Source organism: Bos grunniens, chromosome 3 (genome assembly GCF_055505025.1).
Source record: "Bos grunniens cultivar Pamir isolate PY7600 chromosome 3, Bosgru_T2T1.0, whole genome shotgun sequence".
Lineage (NCBI taxonomy): Eukaryota > Metazoa > Chordata > Mammalia > Artiodactyla > Bovidae > Bos > Bos grunniens.
In genome coordinates, this window is record NC_141167.1 from 70,474,697 (window position 1) to 70,498,891 (window position 24,195).

General features: G+C 36.5%; 1 protein-coding gene and 1 non-coding gene across 30 annotated transcripts in view; both read right to left on the reverse strand.

Annotated features, from left to right (window-relative positions):
- EVI5 (ecotropic viral integration site 5) overlaps positions 1 to 24,195 on the reverse strand; it is a 250,020-nt gene that overhangs the window by 27,175 nt on the left and 198,650 nt on the right. For 28 of the 29 annotated variants that reach the window (XR_015160507.1, XM_086391182.1, XM_086391210.1 and 25 more), the window contains one exon: positions 10,008 to 10,103. Coding sequence is in view for 28 of the 29 variants with exons in the window: in XM_086391182.1 (XP_086247308.1) it covers positions 10,008 to 10,103 (96 nt within the window). In the remaining variant the exon portion in view is untranslated. Of the gene's footprint in view, positions 1 to 2,282; positions 2,453 to 10,007; positions 10,104 to 24,195 lie in introns of all 29 variants that reach the window. The other variant, XM_086391186.1, reaches the window with a different exon arrangement.
- Positions 4,630 to 4,701, reverse strand: TRNAC-ACA (transfer RNA cysteine (anticodon ACA)). Its single transcript has one exon. It is a non-coding gene; the product is annotated as a tRNA-Cys (tRNA).

The following is a 24,195-nucleotide window of genomic DNA, read 5'->3' on the forward strand; positions in this document are numbered from 1 at the left end:
CACTCACCTAGAGCCAGACATCCTGGAATGTGAAGTCAAGTGGGCCTTTGAAAGCATCACTACGAACAAAGCTAGTGGAGGTGATGGAATTCCAGTTGAGCTATTTCAAATCCTGAAAGATGATGCTGTAAAAGTGCTGCACTCAACATGCCAGCACATTTGGAAAACTCAGCGGTGGCCAGAGGACTGGAAAAGGTCAGTTTTCATTCCAATCCCAAAGAAAGGCAATGCCAAAGAATGCTCAAACTACCGCACAATTGCACTCATCTCACACGCTAGTAAGGTAATGCTCAAAATTCTCCAAGCAAGGCTTCAACAGTACATGAACCATGAACTTCCACATGTTCAAGCTGGTTTTAGAAAAGGCAGAGGAACCAGAGATCAAATTGCCAACATCCGCTGGATCATGGAAAAAGCAAGAGAGTTCCAGAAAAACATCTATTTCTGCTTTAGGGACTATGGCAAAGCCTTTGACTGTGTGGATCACAATGAAATGTGGAAAATTCTGAAAGAGATGGGAATACCAGACCACCTGACCTGCCCCTTGAGGAACCTATATGCAGGTCAGGAAGCAACAGTTAGAACTGGACATGGAACAACAGACTGGTTCCAAATAGGAAAAGGAGTACGTCAAGGCTGTATATCGTCACCCTGCTTATTTAACTTCTATGCAGAGTACATTATGAGAAACGCTGGGCTGGAAGAAGCACAAGCTGGAATCAAGATTGCTGGGAGAAATATCAGTAACCTCAGATATGCAGATGACACCACCCTTATGGCAGAAAGTGAAGAGGAACTCAAAAGCCTCTTGATGAAAGTGAAAGAGGAGAGTGAAAAAGTTGGCTTAAAGCTCAACATTCAGAAAACTAAGATCATGGCATCCAATCCCATCACTTCATGGGAAATAGGTGGGGAAACAGTGGAAACAGTGTCAAGACTTTATTTTTTGGGGCTCCAAAATCACTGCAGATGGTGACTGCAGCCATGAAATTAAAAGACGCTTACTCCTTGGAAGGAAACTTATGACCAACCTAGATAACATATTAAAAAGCAGAGACATTACTTTGGCAACAAAGGTCAGTCTAGTCAAGGCTATGGTTTTTCCAGTGTTCATGTATGGATGTGAGAGTTGGACTGTGAAGAAAGCTGAGCACCGAAGAATTGATGCTTTTGCACTTGCTAGATCTCCTCCTAGCCCACTGGTGGTTTTGGTCTCCTTTGCTAGCTCTCTTGACCTTAAAGGTGAGGAGCACCACAAACTTGCTTCTAGACCCCCCTTTCTCTTTATCGATGAATGCTATTTATATGCCAATGACAAATAAACCTATTTTTAGCCCCTGATCTCTTTTTAGAGCCTCATACTCACATATCCATTGTCTGCCTGCTATTTTCATTTTAATGTTTAATAGGAATCTCAACCTTAAAACTTTGGATCTTCTACCTTCCCTAACCTCAGTAAGTTGCACCAACCATTCACTCAACAATCAAGCATCTCTGGAGTCAATGACTACTCTCTCTCTCATGTTCCTCACACAATCCACCAGCAAGTTCTCTACCTCTAAAACATCCACCATGCTAAGATTTCCACTTCTGCTCTTACCTGGACTATTTTAATGGCCTCCTAATGAACCTCCCTATTTCCATTCTTACTTTCCTACAACCAATTCACCACATAGCAGGCAGGGCAAATCAGATCACATCATTCTTGCTTAGCCAAAAATAAAATCCAAATGACTGATCCTGGCTTACAGAACATTATACAGGATTTGACTCTCTTTCTTTAGTCTTACCTCATACTATTTTTTTTTCCCATTCTCTACTATACTTGAGCCACATTAGTATGGTTTCTCAAAAGTCCACTTCATTTTTTCCAGGGTCTTTGTGCTAGCTGTTTTTTCTGCCAGGAATGATCTTTTCACTGTTTTTTTGCACATCAGAAGCTCCTTAGCATTCCTATCACAACTTATATGTTACCTTATCAGCAAAGCCTTCCACAAACATTTCTTCACTAAAAACATTTTCATGGAGTACCTACCACATGCCAACACTATTCTGGATGCTAGGGGAAAGGTACTCAGTCTTATTAGTAATTAAGGAAATACTCATTAAAACTGTAATGAGAATCCTCTTCACAGTCAGAATTACTAAAATTAGATAAAGACCGACAATCCCACATGCTGACAAGCATGTAGAACAATGAAAACTGTCTTTATGGCGCACGGGAGTATACACTGTTGTTGTTGTTATTTAGTCACTAAGTGGTGTCTGACTCTGTAGCTTACCAGGCTTCTCTGTCCATAAGATTCCCCAGGCAAGGATCCTAGAGTGGGTTGCCATTTCCTTCTCCAGGGGATCTTCCTGACTCAGGGATTAAACCCATATCTCCTGTATTAGCAGGTGGATTCTTTACCACTGAGGCCACGTGGGAAGCCCAATAAACAACAGCAATGATCTTAAAAGGCCAAAACAGAAGTAATTTAAATATTCACCAACAGAATAGATAAATAAGTTGTGATATATTTATATAAAGAAAAGTTACACCGCAATGAGAATGAATAACCTAGAGCTACATTTAAGAATAACATGGTTAAATTTCACTAGCAACTTTGAGCAAAAGAAGCACGGCACAAAAGAAGATACACCATAAGAAGTCATTTACATAAAATTTAAAAACTTAAACCACTGTATTAGAAGTTGAGATCATAGTTATTTCTGAGGAGGAGGGTATGACTGAAGACAGGATGGGAGAGAGCATGAATGGAGCTTTGCAGTCTCTCTCTTGGACCTGGGTGGTGGTTACATGGATGTGATCTCTGTGATAACTTACTGAGCTGTAAACTTGTCACCTGGGCACTTTTCTATAAGTAATACTTCTATAGAAAAGTTTTAGAAGTTTGTGTTCTTTAGATTGTTCAATTTTTATGACTATGAACCCATACAACTGCAGAATGTTAAGGATAACAGCTGGTGGACTCATTCTAGGTCTCCATCACAGAAAGAGCAACGAAGAAACTGTTGCTTGGTCTTAGTATCAGGAACAGGTGTGGCTCTTCTAACCAACTGGTCTGTTTTATCACAAAGACACTATGAAAAGTTTAAAGTGACCAGATTTCCCCTTTTTGCTGACTGCTGAAAACCTTATTCTTCAAGCCAAGCTTGAGGCCCATGATAAAAATGTGTAAGACACTTTTGTGGTATGCGATTTTGTATTGGTCTTGTTCAAGGTTCCATGTTACATTCCTAGTGTTCTTGACTTTTTCTCACAAAATTACACTTTGCCTTTTTTTTTTAATCATTTGCAAACTTCCTTTATCCTATCTGGAACAAAGCATGGTATTAGTGAATAAAAAATGCTCTAATTCTTTTCTTTCTTTTAAAAAATATATGGCTTGGTTTTACTTCAATATGTTTGGTTTTACTTCATTCTTATTTAATGCACTGTAATCTGACTAGAAGTCCTGACCCTAAATTCCAGCTTCTGCCACTTACTGGTTATGTAACTTTAGATGAATTATTTAGCCTCATTGAGCCTATAAAGTGGAAATATTAACAATTTTCACAGGATAACTGTGAAGATTAAAATAGTTATCCAAAAGATCTATATCTGGTTTAGCAACTACCACACAGAAAGTTTAATAAAAATAGGGAATATCTGCTTTATATAGAAAAGCTACTAAAAAAATAAAAAAGAAAAGCTACTAAGTGATTAGGCTAGAATTACTTTTGTGGGATTTTAAGGATATAAAGTACATTAAAACTATTTTATTAAGACATCATAAAAAATTAAGCAAAGCTATATAATGGGGAAATATTTAATTTTTAGTATAAGTGGACTATCTTCAGTCTGGAATAAATCTACCTATTCCTAGATCTACCAGAACACATCAGCACCAAGAACAAGTTAAAACATAAAATTTGTGTTGCAAAAACATTTCCAGATCAGCTGTTTGGTGAGCATTTTCACATGAAAAAAATACTGTAAATGACAGCAAGGCTTAAAGGAGCCCAGAAAAGCTTCATCAATTGATACTGTGGCTGAAGTGTATGATTATACTTCTCAATATGTCAATACCTAATGACTTCTGAGTACATTTCTTTTGGCTTCTAAATGAAATTAACTTTCTATTTCCTTCTATCTTCCTTTCCAGGCAGTTAGAAGATATTCTTTGTTTGTCTTTAATGGTTGGCAGCTGTAAGAAGATGGATCAAATGCTGAAGCAGACGGCGCATTCATTTCTGGAACTTATAGCTTTATGTCTTCTGACTTAAATGTTCCTGACATCCAAACCTCCTGAAAAAGTTTAATTTTTCAAAACCCAGCCCAGATGCTGTTGCCATCTTATCCCACGATGTTTCAAAGGAGGCTATTTAGCATACGGGAATTAAGTGCATAGGTGGACTTAAAGTTACGTAGTCTAACCTCCCACCTCTGTCACTGACTAGTGTATGACCATGGGAAGTTATTTAATACCCAAGAACCTCAGTTTTATGACATGTAGAAAGTGAAGTCACTCCATCATGTCCGACTCTTTGTGATCCCATGGACTGTAGTCTACCACGCTCCTCCATCCATGGGATTTTCCAGGCAAGAGTACTGGAGTGGGTTGCCATTTCCTTCTCCAGAGGATCTTCCCAAACCAGGGATCGAACCTGGGTCTCCTGCATTGTAGGCAGACACTTTACCATTTGAGCCACCAGGGAAGTCCTTATGACATGTAAAGCATGAATAAGAATGATGCTACCTACTTCAGAAGTTTGCTGTGAAGACTAAAAGAAATAAAGGAAGTTTAATACTTAGTACAGTGTCTGACACAGAACGACTACTGAACAAATGGTATCTACTATAATGTATACTTTTGATTATGTATTACAATTTGTTTATTTGTATGCCTATTTCCTTACAAATAGCTGAGAAAAGAAGAGAAGTGCAAGCAAAGGAGAACAGGAAAGATTTACTGATCTGAATGCAGAGTTCCAAAGAATACCAAGGAGAGCTAAGAAAGCCTTCTTAGGAGAACAATGCAAAGAAACAGAGGAAAACAACAGAATGGGAAAGACTAGATCTCAAGAAAATTGGAAATACCAAAGGAACATTTCATGCAAAGATGAGCTCGATAAAGGACAGAAACAGTAAGGACCTAACAGAAGCAAAAGAGGTTAAGATGAGGTGGCTAGATTTCACAGAAGAATTGTACAAAAAAGGTCTTAATGACCCAGATAACCATGATGGTGTGATCACTAGAGTCAGACATCCTGGGGTGTAAAGTCAAGTGGGCCTTACGAGGCATTACAACGAACAAAGCTAGTGGAAGTGATTGAATTCTAGCTGAGCTATTTAAAATCCTAAAAAAAGGTGCTGTTAATGTGCTGCACTCAACATGTCAGCAAATTTGGAAAACTCAGCAGTGGTCATAGGACTGAAAAAGGTCAGTTTTCATTCCAATCCCAAAGAAAGGCAATGCCAAAGAATGTTCTAAGTACTGCACAATTCTGTTCATTTCACATGCTAACAAGGTAATGCTTAAAACCCTACAAGTTAGGCTTCAGCACTACTTGAACCAAGAACTTCCAGATGTATAAGCTGGATTTAGAAAAAGCAGAGGAACCAGAGACCAAATTGCCAACATCTGTTGGATCACAGAAAAAGCAAGAGAATTCCAGGTAAGCATCTACTTCTGCTTCATTGACTATGCTAAAGCCTTTGACTGTGTGGATCACAATAAACTGTGGAAAATTCTTCAAGAGATGGGAATACCAGACCACCTTATCTGTCTCCTGAGAAACCTGTATGTAGGTCAAGAAGCAACAGTTAGAACCCGGCATGGAACAATGGACTGGTTCCAAATTGGGAAAGGAGTATGTCAAGGCTGTATATTGTCACCCTGCTTATTTAACTTATATGCAGAGTACATCATGAGAAATGCTGTGCTGGACGAAGCTCAAGCTGGAATCAAGATAGCTGGGAGAAATATCAATAACCTCAGATATGCAGATGACACCACCCATGCAGATGATACCACCCTAATGGCAGAAAGTGAAGAGGAACTAAAGAGTCTCATGATGAAAGCTAAAGAATTCCAAAAACTAAGATAGTGGCAACTGGTCTCATCACTTCGTGGAAAATAGATGGGGAAAAAAATGAAAACAATGACAGACTTTATTTTCTTGGGCTCCAAAATCACTATGGACAGTGACTGCAGCCATGAAATTAAGAGACGCTTGCTCCTTGGAAGAAAAGCTATGTCAAACCCAGACAGCATATTAAAAAGCAGAGACATCACCTTGCCAACAAAAGTCTGTCTAGTCAAAGCTATGGTTTTACCAGTAGTCATGTACGGATATCAGAGTTGGACCATAAAGAAGGCTGATCGCAGCAGAATTGATGCTTTCGAACTGCAGTGCTGGAGAAGACTTCTGAGTCTCTTGGACTGCAAGCAGATCAAACCAGTCAATCCTAAAGAAAATCAGTCCTGAATATTCATTGAAAGGACTGATGCTGAAGCCATCTGATGCAAAGAGCTGACTCACTGGAAAAGACCCTGATGCTGGGAAAGATTGAGGGCAGGAGGAGAAGTTGACAAGAGGATGAGATGGTTGGATGGCATCACTGACTCAATGGACATGAGTTTGAGCAAACAATGAAGGAGAGAGTGAAGGGAGACAGTAAAGGACAGAGAAGCCTGGCATGCTACAGTCCATGGGGTTGCAAAGAGTCAGACAGGACTGAACAACTGAACAACAACAATCTCCTTTGTTAGACTGTGAGTCCCTTGAGGCTATGAATTGTATTTCAATCTCCTTTATATTCAGTTCTAAACCCAGTGCCTAGTACAGAGTAGGTGCTGTGATGACAGATGGATGAAAGGGCAGAAGGTGGGAAGACAGGGAAAGGAAAGCACTTAAATTGGGACCTTGGGTCTTATCTATGTCTGCCACGAGGATAGAACATAGGGTTAGGAGAGGATTTATTCACAGCCCCTTCCAGGTCTGGGGCAGCAAGAGCTTCCATAGTGGCTTCTGTGAAGCTCTTGGCAGGGTAAGAGGCTTCAAATTAAAAGATTTCTATGGTAGGTAGGTAATACTAGGAGCAAAATTAGGTGCTAAGGGTAAGAATCACAGGGGTTGGGAGTCAGAGAAGGTGTGTGGATGGATGATAGTAAGCTGCAGAACATGAATATAAATCTCTATTTGCAATGCTAACAGAGAGAGATAGGGAGCTCTTGTGACTAGGTCAGCTGCAGAATTTACTTACAGGATATATGCAAATTCATGTGTCAAGGAGGACAACACGGTTAAAATATGGTCACTAATTGATATTCTTAAGATTTTAAATATTGTTTTCTAATCTAAACTCTCTGTAAGTAGCACAGAAAAGATCGGCCACTCTGGATTAAACCCTGGCTCAATCGTTTACTATTTGTGTCATCTTGGGAAAAGTTACTTAATCATTCTGAGTCTGTTTCCACATCTATTCAACTGAGGATACTACCATCATATGGGATTATTATGAAGATTAGTAATAATAAATATGAAGTGTCTGACACCATGCTTGAGTGACAGACCAATAAACAGTATATATTATTGCTACTTTATAGATTAACAATATATTCAGCCATTCATGAAAAATAACTTAATTCTCTTTACCATTTCATACAGACAACTATGCTAAGTGGTCATAGCTGTTAGAACATGCACAACATTGCTATATCTTCAGGAAGATGAATCTGCAAAGCTGTTTCAATATTTCCTTCAACATTTAGAGAAGTACAAAAATCAGCTAACACAGTAACTATTAACAGTCACATGCTCAAATACAGCATTAACACTTAAAAGTCAATTCTTATGTTGAAAGTCAAAGATTCTAGCAAATTCTAGCACACAAGCAAAAGTTAAGTTGGAGCAATTAGACTGACTTCAGTTTATCTATCTGTCTTTTTTCCCCCACTGTGAAGTGCTATACACAAGAATGAAAAAAAAAAAAAAATCACTAGAATAAAAAGGTGAAATTTGTTTAAATCTCTCAAGAAGCTGGCCAATAAATAGTAAGTTTTATACTAAGTCAACTACAGCCAGTATCTCAGTTTAAACTTTCACTTGTTTTCCCTTATGCTTTCTTCAGTTATAAAACTTTGAACAGGTGAATACTGTTAAAATTTGCTCCAAAAACATAATGAAAATAAGTCTCCAACTAAAGACCTATAGTGGTTTCACAATATCTAGCACACTTAATCTCTTCTAGCTTTGAAGATTCACCATAAACTGATTCTATTCAGTCTAACTTTATTTCCCCAATGCAGTCACATTACTTCTGAATCAAACCTGGCCTCCTCCACTCCCAAGCCTATACTCACTCTCACCTCTGTGTGCCTGTGTGGTTTCCTGCTGCTGCTGCTGCTTAGTTGCTAAGCTGTGTCTCACTCTTTGCAACCCATGGACCACAGCCTGCCAGCCTCCTGTCCGTGGGATTTCCCAGGCAAGAATACTGGAGTGGGTTGGGAGTGTGGTCCCCAACTATACTCATTCTCCTCTCTACTGTTTTCTAACTGGGACTTGTTTTAAGCCCACGACTCTGGCCTATTCTGAATCACCCAATTAGCATCTTATCACAAACTGTTCTAAAATTAAAGATTATTTTCACAAACCACACCTAAAAATCTGAGATTAAAGTTAAACCTCATGTTAACTATTTTCTGGCATTCCTGATGAGGAGAGAGTATCATTATTTTTAGTTAAGATATGTTTCCTTATCATTAGATGTCAAAATTATAAATGGGAAATTGATTTATTTCAGCCATAATTTTCTTTGAGAAAATCTTTTGAATGTAAGGAATAATCCCTAGGGTTCTCAATAAGAATCTCTAGAACATGCTTATTTGTAACTTGTTCTTTCATGTATGACTATCAGATCAGATTATAAAAAACTTCACATGAATAAAATTATACATGATCTTGGATCCCTCAAATGCTATCACAGCTGAAAAATCAGTATTTATAGGAAAGACCTACAAAACTTCAAGGCAAATTAAATTAAACCACATCTAAGATTTATCATTTTTGTTAGCTTTTTTTCTTTTCATTCAGAATTTACTTAGATTGACTGCCTCCAGGAGGTATTACCCAAAATACAGACTTTAACTGAAGAGTGTAATACCAGGAAAGGGTAATGTCCACACTTTTTCCTTTGAGGTTAAATTAATTTAGTGAAGAAAATGAGTTTCTTTCTTAAGAAGCGCGGTTTATATTACCCCTTCAAGTCACTGTGAATAAATATTATTGTACAAATAGTTCAATATAAGAAGCATACTTTTCCATTTATGTTTAATTAGATAGTTATCATTAGGAAAAAACCCAAGGAAACTGACCTAGAATCACATTAATTAAAAAGTGTCTCTCTTTATCAAAACACACTATTTTAAATAATTTAAATTATCTAGGATAATAAAACAATCTAGTAAAAACTACTTGAAAATTTCATGAGCTGACTCTCACAGATTCAAGTTAGTGCCAGTTTAAAAAGTATTCAGATACTAAGAAATCTGTTAACTGATATTAGGCAAGTATCCTTTTTTGCAATCTCAGTAATACTGCTATGAAGTGAAAAAGAAGACAAGAGTAAAAAAGACTTCCCTTTAGTCACAACGGTAATACCACAAATCTACTATAGAGATAAAAAGAAAAATTTAGTTTAATTGAAGTAACTTTGAAACCCAGGCAAACAATCAAGTGTTTTCAGATCTCAATAAAAAAGTAAAGTATTCGCCATACAAACATTAATTGATCATTTCAGATATGATTAACAAGGTTTAAGGAAAACAAATCCTCAATACTAGAACAGAAAAATGTGTGTTAAAAAGAAGATAATCTTCTAAAATACTATTATTAATAATAATCAAAGATTCACAAAAAATATTTACCATGAAAGAGTCAATCATAAGCAATAATAAAGTGTTGTCACAATACAGAGGAAGGAAGAAAGAAATATGTGACGATCAAAATTTATCACTTACCTCATGATTCAGCTCTGCTATCTGATCTTTCAGTTCCCTAATGTACTGGTTAGAATCAGACTTGTTAAGCTGTCCTTGAAGCTTTCCTTCTTCTTTCTGTTTTGTGACAATATAACAAAGCAAAATCAAGAGACAATTTTCACAGCCTGTACTCAAGTATTTGAAGATTCAGGACAGCATAAAGGCATATCCTTTAACTGGCTAAATTCTGAACAAATACATTCTCAAGCTATTTCTGTAAAATTAATAGAGAACTATACTATTTCTAAATAATGCTGATTAACTGTATTAATATAATTAACACAATTTATAAACTGTATCTTTTGAGAGACTCTTAGAAATCAATAATTGAAAAGGGTCTACTAGTGAAAAAAAATTACCCTAGAATTTGAAAGCCATTTATTAAGTCATTTTGAGGGTAAATGCTTTTCTATCCATTCCATAAGAGATTCAATGCTTAATTGGGAAAGTGGTAAGTCTCCTACAATTACAGTAGGAAGTTGCTTTTGCTGGGGGACAGAAAGAAAAAAAAAAAAGAGAGAAAAGGTTGTTCAAAACCCTCTTACAAGGGGAAGATGGCTCTGAATAGCTTCTGTTTAATTAGCTCAGCAATGTGATTAAAAGGTGCTCTAATCCTGAGAACTAGTTACAGAATCATGCTGGAATCATTTTCCAGGGAGACAGACTGGAAAGAGGAGGAACTGCCTTTTTCTTACACCACCTGAAAACAAATGAACTTTTAAGGTAAAGGGAAAAAAACAGGATTGTTTTTGGTGTCTTCAGATTATTTGTTTAGGAGGCCATGTCTGATGTTTTAAATGTTAAGAAGCTCTGATCCAGAGACATCTACTGAAAACTACTGAGCAACTCCTGATGCCAGAAAAGTATCAATTTACCTTCAATAGTCACCACTCAGTTTCTTTCCATGGAGACAACCACTGTTAACAGTTTTTTTCATGTAGTCTTCCCATGGTGTTTTGTACAGACATGTGTAAACTCACATGTATAACACACATATTTTTACTCATACTATAGACACCATACAAGCTGTTCTACACTTGCTATTATCTCAAGAATAGTACCTGAAGATCATTCAATATCAGCATGCAGCAGAAGGATAATACATTGTGATCTGAGAGAATTTTGGAGTTCCCGTAAAAGTTATCTTAGTGGTATCTAAACATTTATCAGTTACTTAAAAGTAAGTTGTAAAAGGTGCCTTAGGTTCTGTACAATTACCTTGAGTGTGATTGGTTGTAGTGAAGAGCATTTTCCAACGTGGAAAATGTGTCTTTCCACTCACAGTAAGAAGGGACCTTGGACATAATCTGGTTTGGAATTCTGACTGCAATCACATGCAGCCTCTACTTTGCTTCCACACCCGCTCCCCTAACATCCTTAGCAAAAAGAAGAACTAGCCAGAACTGCCTTGGCAACAGGATGGGCAGCTCCTTTGCAGAGTAATGGCAACCACCCCAACAAGACTGCTCTTCTGTGTTACTCTATTCCTGCCACCTTCATTTCATTCTTATGTACCCTTTAGTCTGTTCTGCAATCCTTTCATCAAGTTATTCCTATATGATCCTTCCCTCTCTTTTTTTATTATGGAAATTTGACTTAAAAACCTTTTATTGGAATGTGGCCTCCTGAAGCAGTTTGATGTAACTAATATTTGTAGAGAGGTAAAAAAACAATTGAGTTTCCCTGGTGGCTCAGTGGTAAGAAGCCGCCTGCAATGCAGGAGATGTGGGTTTGATCCCTGGGTCGGGGAGATACCCTGGAGAAGAAAATGGCAACCCACTCCAGGATTCTTGCCTGGGAAATTCCATGGAAATTTCCTGGCAAGAGGAGCCTGGCAGGCTACAGTCTATGGGGTCACAAAAGAGTTGGAAATGACTTAGCGACTAAACAACAACAAAAGAACTACTACTGTTTCTGTCTAGTCAGTGTTAATGCTTAGGCGTGTCTGCTCTTTGTGACCCCATGGACTGTAGCCCACCAGGCTCCTCTGTTCATGGAATTCTCCAGGCAAGAATACAGGAGTGGATTGCCATTTCCTACTCCACAGGCTGTAAAACTTTTCTTATACATTTAAGCACATGGATATCACATATAATCACCTAAAAAAAGAATTAATTTAACAATTACTATATTTCAAACATGCAGGGCCTTCAAAATACATACATAAGACATGTTTTTAAGCCATATTCCCATATTTAAGACAAAAATTCTTTTGAAAATTTAGAAATATCAATACGATGGCCAGAAAAATGATAGCAGAACCAATAGAACAGCAAAGATACCAAAACATAATCCTAATCAAACCATCTCTGAAGCCTTCCTTACCGATTTTTTCATTTATATAAACCAATAAAATCTCGATTACTTAAACCAGTTTGAATATGGATCTGTCACTTATAACCAAAAAAATTAAAGCTAACATATCTTGAGCACTTATTAGGCCTTCACAATTGAGGTTCCCCCACAGGCTTCCCCAATGACTCAGTGGGTAAAGAATCTGCCTGCAATGGAGGAGACACAGATTCAATCCCTGGGTCAGGAAGATGCCCTCGAGAAGGAAATGGCAACCCACTCCAGTATTCTTGCCTGGAAAATTCCACAGACAGAAGAGCCTGTTGGCCTACATACAGTCCACAGGGCTGCAAAGAGTCGGATATGACTGAACATATAAACTCATAGTACTTATCACAGGAATTAAGCCCTAATGCCTAAAGTATCCTTGTATGTAATGATCTAACTTACCTCCTATGCATCTAAAATGGTACTAGCTTTATATCATCCTTAGAACAACTGAGAAAATAGCTACTCAATTTTCTGTAGAGCTTCTCTATTGGAGGAGTGGTGGTAGAGAAAGACAGGCTTACAATGAGCTAAGAATTGTTCTAAGCCCTTTACATGTAATCATCACAACGTGTATAACTGTTGTTGTTCAGTCCCTCAGTCGTGTAGGATTCTTTGCGACCCCAAGGACTGTGGCACTCCAGGCTTCCCTGTCCTTCATCATCTCCTGGAGCTTGCTCAAACTCATGTCCATTGAGTCAGTGATGCCATTTTTATTCCTATTTCCTAGATAAGGACACTTAAATGAAAGACTGAGTGAATTGGATGCTCAAGAGTCACAACAATAGATGACACATTTTCTACCTTAAATTATGGCACTTTGAACATGAGAAATAATGAAACAGAATATATGGAGATCTATGCAAAGGACTCACAAATTAGCTTTCTTGGATTTGTTACAAAAATACTTATTTTAGCCTCTGCTGATCTAAGGGCTTCCCTGGTGGCTAAGACGGTAAAAAATCTGCCTGCAATGCAGGAGACCTAGGTTCGATCCCTGGGTTGGGAAGGAGGAAATGGCAACCCACTCTAGTATTCTTACCTAGGAAATCCCATGGACAGAGGAGCCTGGTGGGCTACAATCTATGGGGTCGCAAAGAGTCAGACATGACTAAATGACTAACACTTGCACTTTTCCCTCTGATTTACACAGGAATTGCAATACCAAAGGAATTTAAAATGCTATAGCTACTTGGCATCTATGGCCCTAAGCTAATATGATCCATATTATCAATTTACAGTTATCTAATACAACTTACGTGTCCTTATGCCTGCATCTTATTTTTAATCATCCACTTTTTAAATGAAATATTTCAAAGGAAGAATAAGAACAAAAGTGTAATAAAATAAAGACTAATGAACCCACCACCTATATTCAGATTTTCCTTGGCTCTAGACTTACTCCACCTTTAGTCCTGTATATCTTAAAGATGGAAAAGATGATGTCAGGTAGAAAGGATTAAGTAGTGAATAACTGAAAGAAGAAGGAAGACAAGGAAGAATGTAGAAAAAAATTTTTGGAAGGAGAATATTCATTAATATAAATAAAATAAAGCCATTATTCTTCCAGAATGTACTTTCTAAATCCTATGTGACATGAGAAAGGGTAGCATATTTTTAGTAAGTAACTATATTTCCAAAGCCAGGAAATGTGATAAGAATTATCCATTTTAATATATGTGTTCAGCTGGCTTTTTATTTTAGTCTAATTTTATTACTATGTCATATTAATTCTCTTGAAATAGGTGATTAAATGGTAAGCGCAATCTACTACTTGGAAGATATCCTTCTGAATGAAATAAGCTAAATGTTTATGGTTTGGAATCATACTTGGATAAAGGTGATTTTTAATTAGGTCCTCAAGAAAGTTAAAAGTCTTGAGGATTTTGGTCATCATAGAGCAATATTATCATGTGGGATAATGTAAAATTTTCAGGGTAAATAAAATGGCAAAACCACTCCAGTGTTCTTGCCTAGAAAACCCCATGGAGAGAGGAGCCTGGTAGGCTATATAGTCCATGGGGTCACTAAGAGTTGGACACAACTTAGTAACTAAACAACAACAAAAAATGACAAAGCCCAAGGTAAGTGCTAAAGCTCTAAGAATGTAGAAGTGCGTTAGATCTGAATGGCTATAGAATGACCAGTAATAATAATTAAGACCTTTGGAAAAAAGGCTTGGCAAGACAGAAATCATTAAGTCTGTTTTATAAAAAATGATCAAATGACTCCAGAGATTTGTTTCTTCCAAAGGTGGGTGGGTCATTGTAGGGTTTGGCTAAAAAGTTGGCTATAGCACTTTGATTTCTTTGGAGGGAAGGTAGTATTTAATGAAAAAAGAGAGCAGTTAAGAAACTTTACAATAAAAAATGAAAAGCTTTTAACTTAAAAAAAGACTCCTGAATGACACTTGTGAAAATCAAAGAAGCCCTTTTAGATTTTATTGTTAAAAATAGGTGTTCTTTCAATGTCTATTAATTGTAGGAAAAAAGGCAGAATTTCAAAGAGAAACACTATATATTTGATGAAATCTAACTGCATATAGTTGTTCTTTTTAGATTTTAATATAAAGATTACTGTTAGTTTTTTAAAAAAACTTTTACAAATAAAAACATTCTGATGCCTATTAAATCATTGTTTCTGTGGACAGATACCCCAGTAAACAACCTGTAAGGCACTGGCTAAACTGAAGAAAGAGGAAGGATGAATAAGCGGCTCCAGGCTTTAGCAGTTACCCCAGGAGAAGACAGTTACCATCCAGGCACACCGTCACACATTAGGAGCACACCAAGGCGACAGACACAAGTGGAAAGCTCCACTTGGGGTATTTTGATTCAATAGCCTGCTTTAAGGGAATATAGCTGATATTTCAATAACAGAGATAAAAAGTAAGAGATGTCCTGAATGCTATATAATGAACTGAAATGTATAAAAATGACATTTGATCTGTAAGTCTATGATTTTATATTCTACAAATAGGGTCTCACTTAAATATGTTAATATAAAGTCTTTCAAAGATTCTTTTTAAATGTAAAAACTGAATAACTGTATGCTTATAATACCCAAAAACATATATAATTACTATAGTCTAATAAGTAGGTATCAATTTACTTTCACTTCTGTGGCAGTTCATTCAATTATCTAATGTTTATGCTAACGCTGAAACTTCGGTACTTTGGCCACCTCATGTGAAGAGTTGACTCATTGGAAAAGACTGATGTGGGAGGGATTGGGGGCAGGAGAAGACGGGGATGACAGAGGATGAGATGGCTGGATGGCATCACTGACTCGATGGACGTGAGTTTGAGTGAACTCCGGGAGTTGGTGATGGACAGGGAAGCCTGGCGTGCTGCAATTCATGGGGTTGCAAAAAGTCGGACACGACTGAGTGACTGAACTGAACTGAAGGGTTTTTTGGAAAGTATTTTTACACCTTTCTATTTTCAAGAAATGTCCACATGGTTCTTTCTGATAAGATGGTGGGAAAATGTCAGCTACAGTGGTAAATTTACCATGAACCTGAATTTTCTTGAGGTTTTGTTTTGGTCCAGCTGATAACAACAGATTGCCAGTTAACTGGTTTCCTAAGCAAAACAACAAGGTAAGTAACAAACTTAAAGGAAGAGAGATCCAACGTGTCAACAATTTTGGCATTCAGCAATTTCAATGAACAGACCTTAAATACTTTTTGTAACACAGTAAAAGAAACTTTACATCAAGATAGCATAAAGTAACATTTATAAAAGCTTTGAACGTACATTTCATACTTGGATCTACTTTGGAAAAATAATTTTAGGAATTATCATTGATGTCTAAAATAATCTAATTCATATTAAGGCCTCAAGTCACTGAGCTTTATATATGAACCTCGTAGTCAAAAGGTCATTAATAATTCTAGTTAATAATATGCAAGCTTAAGTGACTGGGGTAAAGTATGACAACTATAACTTACTCTGACATGCATTGAAAAAATAAATTCGCTAGAATGGTGGGTAGGTAAGTATCTGATGAAACAAGAGATAAAACAAATACATCAAAATATTAATTTTAGAATGGAGGTGGTGAATTTATGGTGTTCACTATAACACAATTCTTTCAACTTCTGTATTTTTGAAATTTTTCATAATAAAGTATTGGAAGAAGTCATCAATGAAAAACAACTAATTTCCTCTCCCTTCCCAGTCTGCTAAAAAGTAAGCACTTGGTCCAAACTGTTCTTATCTTCCAAAGTTACTTAATGATTCTTCACTTAAAAATCCATGTTTTTGGACTTTCCTGGCAGTTCAGTGGTTAAGACCCCCTGTTTCTACTGCAGGGAATGTGGGTTCAACTCCTGGTCAGGAAACTAAGATTCCACATGCCAAACAGTGGGGACAAAAAGTAAAACAAGCAAAATAGAAATCCATGTTTTGCTTTAGAATGGACACTGCTTTCTTCACATTTCACTGAAAACTCAAGAAATGAAAAAGGAATATGATTAAACCATACAGTCAGTACTTCATTAAATAGAATATAATTTTGGAGCAAGCTAAGTTATAGTTCATCTCTATAATAACATACAGTAGATTTTATGGTTGTTACCTCAAAATCCATTCTCTCTCCTTCATTATGTAGTGGTAATAGGACTGGAATTATCCTGATCCTCAACTCCATAGGTAGGCCCTGATTGGTGGAATTTAACCCAAACAAGATAAACACATCTATTTTGCATAGTGATTGGTTCAGGAGTTTCTCAAAGTGTGACACTCAAAACTTTTGCCACAAAGTATGGGGTATAGTTTCTTATTCTGGATATTATGACACATGGGTATAAAGCTCACTTGTTAGCCATTTTAACACAATAAGGAAAACCTCCAGAAGATAAAAATGATCAGGAGGGTAGAGCCTTAAGAATCATGGTTAAATACAAGATGGACCTCAAACTAAACTTTTCCTGAAGCATAACTTACTTCTGGACTTTTAGGCACACAAGCCAATAAATACCATTTAGTATTTAAGCCATATTATTTATGCCATAAACAAAACCAGAAATGGATTTTCTGTTACCTGCCATAAAACATCCTACCTAATAAATATTTTTAAAAATACGTCTAAGTAAATGCACATGTGCTACTTTAGTCAAGTCCGACTCTTTGAGACCCTATGGATTGTAGCCCGCCAGGCTCCTCTGTCCTTGGGATTCTCCAGGCAAGAACACTGGAGTGGGTTGCTGTACCCTCCTCCAGGGATATTCCCGACCCAGGGATTGAACACAGGTCTCTTATGTCTCATTGGCAGGCAGGTTCTTTACCACTAGCACCACCTGGGAAGCCCAAGGAAACAAACACCATAATGTAAACAACATAACCTATGAAATGCTTAAAACAATGATTCCCAAAGATGATTATGAAAAAAACATTACTTTGGGAGTTTTGTAAACTTATAGATTAAGAGAATCTATTTCTGATCTACTGAATTCTAAATGTCTGGGAATGGAGCTTGAAATCTCTGAATAAGGGGTGATTCTGACATAACCAGTGTGACAAAAATACACTGAAACACACTGGTTTGAACTATCTTTGAAAATTAACTATTTCTTAAAAAACACAAATCTAAAATTAATATGCCAAGTAGAAAATGTTTGTTTATTTCTTAAAAATCTCAATATTTTATGAGTTGATACTCATTATAGAATTTACATAGTGTAATTTTATATATTAAAAAAAAAAAAGGAGATATTTTTTAAACTACAACGACAGTGAATGTCCAGGTAAATGACCAAGACTCAAAAACTTACTTACAAATAGTCTCTCTGTTTTCCAGAACAAATATATTTAAAAACAAAAATAGAAGAGAGCTGTCAAGGGTTCTTTAATTTCTTTCAATTCTGCTATCAGTTTCACTTCATGTTATTTCTGTGATAGTTTCAGCTGGTCAGTTCCCTGTCTACAGAGGTTGGTTCAATTTTGAACTCAAATCCCTTTCTTGGTTAACCTAGCTCTCAAACAGAAAATATAATTTTAAAGTTTGGTAATGTATGATGAGGAACTAAATAAAATGTTTAGGATCTGAGAAAATTCTACACATATGACCTGTAAGACTGAAAACTAATTGTTCTAAAGAATGAGGAAAAAAAAAAAAAAGCCAAAGATCTGCGGATCAAGAAAATAATTCTTTTAAAACTTAAAATCCCAATATTTATGAGGAGATACGGCAATAAATAAGGGAAAATGGAATCCAATTCTGTAAATTTTTAATCAGGTAACAGATTGTTAATAGCCCCAGAGTTATGTTCTTTAATATAACCCATGAATGTGTAGACAGAAATCTTTTACTTAGAGTAGTGATTCTGGTATTCAACCACCTAGATTGTTGATTAACAACCTTAGGCATATGTTTTCACCTGTTTTGTTCCTGCAACTTTTGGGAGCTTTAATCATAGAAAGAATAAGGTAGAGACGGCTGTGGTCAGGATGTGACAATATTCTGTTACTGGAATATTTTCAACCTATTGATTGAAAAATCATAAATGCTGTGGTCAGCAGGGAAAAAAATGAATTATGTATTTGTGCAAGGCACAGCAGAAAGTAGACATTTTAATGAGAAATATCTTCACCTATATCTACTATACTCCAACATACTATTTAAAAGGTTGAACAGTTAAGTATGGTGATGCATATCAAGCTAAAAGATGGAAGAGAAAACGTGAAGTGTATGCTCTATAGCTCTATGGAGCATGATTTTGCATGTTATGCTGCAACAAAACTGAGATAAATGTTGTTAAGTTGCTTTGAACAAGTGTCTGGAAGAAAACTGCGGTTTAGCAGTGTACAACATTAAAAAGTATTGTGGCAGTGAGAAAAGACGCAGGGGTCCAGGTTTGTTTAAATTCATGAATAAGTCTCATTTTTAAAGAGAAATTGTAATAGCCAAGCCTAAGAGTCCATTCTTGTTTCTTTTTTTATCTATGTTTTTAATGCTGGTTATAACTTACCCTATGTTGCCACAGGAAGGACACTTCCTTAGACAGGAAGATAGCAGATTTTAAAAGCTGTGTTTCAAGTCATAGTTTTTTTCATACTCTTTACAACCATATAATATGCTTAGAAGATTTTGTTTTTTTAAAGAATTTAACCAGTTAACAGCTACTTAATATACTAGATGTGTAGATGAGGTAGTAGAAAGCACCCTAGATTGAATATAAAAGCATGGAGTCTATCATTAACTTCTTGCAAAATTTTTCTCTAGCTTTTTAGTTTTTAAAAGTTTTAAATCTACCAAAGAGCTGAAATTACAGTACAATATCCATATACTCCTTAAATTCACCAATTACTCTTTTGCCACATTTGCTTTTGTTCTATTTATATGTATTGTTTGAACTATCTGAATGTTAACTGCAGGTACCACATTTTACTACTATATATTCCAGCATGCACCCTCTAGAAGTTAGTAACTGTCCTACTTAACCTTTTAAAAAAAAAAGCATAAAACAACCACTCATTAAGCTTTATCTTGCTTACTGAGAGTGCTCATTGCTAGAAAAACTGTAACTGAAGAAAACATGATTCATCTTCTGGATAGTTGAAACTGTCGTATTTTACTTTTCTTTAAATTTCATGTCATGGGGGTTATCATCTCAGTGAAATATTTATCTGTTTGTTTCTTAGTTTTTTGTTTTTGATACCACAAACTTAACTCCAAATACGTACTCTTATGCATGGTAGAGCAGCTTTTGTCTCACTTTTTCCCCTATGAGGAAAGGATATATGATGATGTATCCATTTACTAACGATAAACACTGTTATGCTAGGCTGAGTTAATACCGGACAAACCCTTTGGGGAGTACTGTCTAAGAAACCAAGACTTCTGAAGAATTAGTTACAAAAAGCCTTTCCAGATCTATGCAAACATCATTTTATCACTCTGTCATTTTACATCCATCACTTTTTTTTCTCTAGATTGTCCTTTCCCAGCTTGATGACAATTATGATCTAGATCTATTATTTCCATCCTCTGGATTCTTATGTCAGCACTTCTTTCTCTTAACCAGATTTTCTCCAGACTGATAAACTCATAATAAGTGTTCTTTTTTGGTAAGGTGCTTTCCTAGAATATTGTCCTCATAGATGAACTGATCTAAGCACAGCCTGGTGACAACAGCACTAGAAGATTAAACAGACTCATGGCTAGCTTATCAAAGATCACACGGCTAGCCAAGAATAGAAATCAGATTTCATTACTAGTACCTTAATTCTAAGACAAATCACAACAGGAAATGTGCTAGAATTGTTTTTTTCCAAAAATGACATTGCTTATGCTACTCGTTTATCTTTTTCTGGACCCTCTGTAACGAGTATTAGTAAGCCAGAAGTTGGGGATTTCAGTCCTTAGCTGTCAAATTTTCTCATGTACCTTCCTTAGCATCAGATGACCATATATATGACTCCTGTATATTCATCTCAAGGATAAGACATGCCTTTCTGTGGCCTGTTTAAAGGATACACGTACTGATAATTTTGCTAAAAAGCATCTTTATCAACCTATTAGATCTTGACAGGGGCACTTCCCTGGCAGTCCGGTGGCTAGGACTCTGCACTTCCACTGTAGGCAGCATGGGTTCAATCCCTGGTTGGGGAACTAAGATCCTGCAAACCACGTGGTACAGCACCTCCTCCCCACCCCTGAAAGAACTTGACAGACAGCCAGACACTTTAAGTATAGAGGGTCAGTGTGAAAAAATTAAAATATTACTTACAAATTCAGTAATCCCATCCCATATGAAGTCAAGGGAGACCAAGTACAAAAAAACAAAGAGAAACCAAAGACAGCCACATGATGTCAATAATAGTTTATAAATTTCAAATTAGTAACTCATACTGTGGTGTTGGAGAAGACTTTTGAGGGTCTCTTGGACAGCAAGGAGATTCAAAAAGTCCATCCTAAAGGAAATCAGTCCTGAATATTCATTGGAAGGACTAATGCTAAAGCTGAAACTTCAATACTTTGGCCACCTGATGTGAAGAACTGACTCATTGGAAAAGACCCTGATGCTGGGAAAGACTGAAGGTGGGAGGAGAAGGGGACAACAGAGGATGAGATGGCTGGATGGCATTATTGACTCAATGGACACAAGTTTGAGTAAGCTCTGGGAGCTGGTGATGGACAGGGAAGCCTGGCATGCTGCAGTCCATGGGGTTGCAAAGAATCGGACACGACTGAGCGAGTGAACTGAACTATAAAATTAATTCCCTTTCTCAACAATTTCAGTGAGGTGGTTTGGCTTGGCTCTGAATAATACAGTTAGATTTTTCCAGAGTCATTTTTCCTCTGTATATATTTCTCCATCAAACATTAATCACCTTTAGCTTAGGATGTGGAGTTCATCTTTTGTACACTGGAAATTAAATACTTGAGGAGGAAAATGCAAGAAAAAATTTTTAATTAAAAAAAAAACAAAGACAGTAACAATTGTTTCTATTCATACTCCTCAGAATTGATCAATGTTAACATCTTGGAATACGTAATATGTGCAGCCAGACTTTAAGAAAAATAATTGTTTCTGTAAAATTTACATGTTCTCTTTAAGCAATTTAAGACAAGCTAAAAATACAAAAATGAAAATTAAACATTAGTTGAAATTAACAGGAAAACAAAATACAGTGAATGCAAAGCGTATCTTCAGTATGAGAGATAATTTCCTTTTTTAGAAAACGTCAAAATAAAAGAGATTACAAAAATAATTAAGATGTTGGAGTCTACATTTTATTAACGTTTTAAATGTGTGTGGTATTGATCGACTATCTTGCTTGGATATGAGTGCATTTATACCTTCTTTCAAGTCCCCTTCCCCTCCACTTTTAGATTTTTATTAGCTATGTTGTTTTTACATTGTCAAAGTTTATTAAAAAAATAAAAACTCTCACTTGTAACCATTATTCCCATATTTTTAAAGTGTTGGTTCTATATTTAAACAGATTCAATATTTTTCCTTTTTCCCAAATTGTGCCTGTATTTCATCATTCTTTATTTTAACTTGTTTTAAGTTGGATTTCACTATCTAGTAATTTTTTTCAAGATTATGAGAGTAGTAACTTACCAACTTTTACACACTGGAAAATGTCAACCTGTTTGTCTGGTTTACACATTGTTTGACTATAATATTTCTGGGTCAGCCAAACTCAGAATGTTGTAGACTAGCACTAAGATAACTTTCTGCAGTGATGGAAATGTTCTCTATCTGCACTATCTAATATGGGAGCTAGTAGCTACTGTGCAACATGAGGCTACAACCACAAGAGACTGGCTACTGGCTATCGTACTAAAGACTGCAGCATAGCCATTGCTGTCGATTTCTGGCACTGAATATGCTGTGAGCAATCTGGAGGACAAGTCTTTAATCTTCCCATATAACTTTGTACATAATTTGCTTTAAGTGTTTATGGAGCATTGTGTCAAATTTTCCTAGAACATGGGGTATTCTTTTAATTTGCATATTTGAATCTTCATTAATTTCAAGGACCTCTTCTTGCTTATTTTTGCACATATCTTCTTTCCATTTGTGGTGGGATACCAATTATCCTCAGTGTTAGAGTATCTATCAAGATTAACTAATACGCTTTCCCTTCTTAACTTCTACATTCACTGTGAATACCTTCTCAAGCTTTTCTTCTATGCCAATAGTCCAATTTTCAGCATGGTCCATTGAATAGGTGATTCTTTTGTGATTTCTGCAATGGTGTTCGGTTCAGTTCAGTTCAGTTACTCAGTCGTGTCTGACTCTTTGCGACCCCATGAACGGCAGCATGCCAGGCCTCCCTGTCCATCACCAACTCCCAGAGTCCATCCAAACCCATGTCCGTAGAGTGGGTGATGACATCCAACCATCTCATCCTCTGTCGTCCCCTTCTCCTCCTGCTCTCACTCTCTCCCAGCATATTCTAAATGCTCTAATGGTGTGAGTTACTCATTAAGTCTTTTTCTATCATATTTAAAATCTATTATCTGTGCCCTCCAAGCTCAAGTTTGTTTTCATTTCTCCATGGTCTGAGGGATAGCATGGGGAAAAGAAGAACCTACCTAAACAAGGGCTCTGTTTATTCTTCTGAGATTTTCTTGGATATTTCGTATTACCTAACTGGGGGGATACAGGCCAAAACCTGGGCTTCAGGATTCAGATAATTTCCGAAATAGAGTGTGTTGTTCCAAGGCCTTCACTTTAATTAAGACTCAGATGTTCACTTTCTAATCTCTTTCACTGGGTTGTTCCTCCTAAAAGTTTCTACAACATCTCAGTCAGACATACTTATTTTCCTTCTGGCCACATCTGGGATATGACTGAATGCTCTGAGGGTTTTGCTGACTTACTTATACAGCATGGTGACAAAGGAGAGGGGAGGATAGTTGAGGTTAGAAGCTGAGCTCTAGTAGGCCTTTGTGCTCTAAAACAATTTTCTTTCTTTCCTTAGCTTTTCCTTTGAAAGTTTATTTGAAAGACTAAGAGCCTTTTAGTGGGAAAGCATATGCCTTAAAAAAAATTACTATTTTGTTAGATGGTTGGGGTAGGAAATTATAAGAGTAGTTTCAATCTACCTCTGGGGCAGTATTTAAACAAATGAATTTTGTTCAGTATTTACACACCTGAAACTTATATAATACTGTAGTACATCAATTATATTTCAAGAAAAACAGTACTTTGAACCTACCTGCTCTTGTGGCATAAGAATATTAAGTTTTCATACATATGGCTGCTTCCTGCTCCCTAAGATTCATTCAACAATTATTTTTTGATCACCCATTATATGCCAGGTACACAGTATAAACCAGTAGATAAGACAAACAAGGTTCTAAT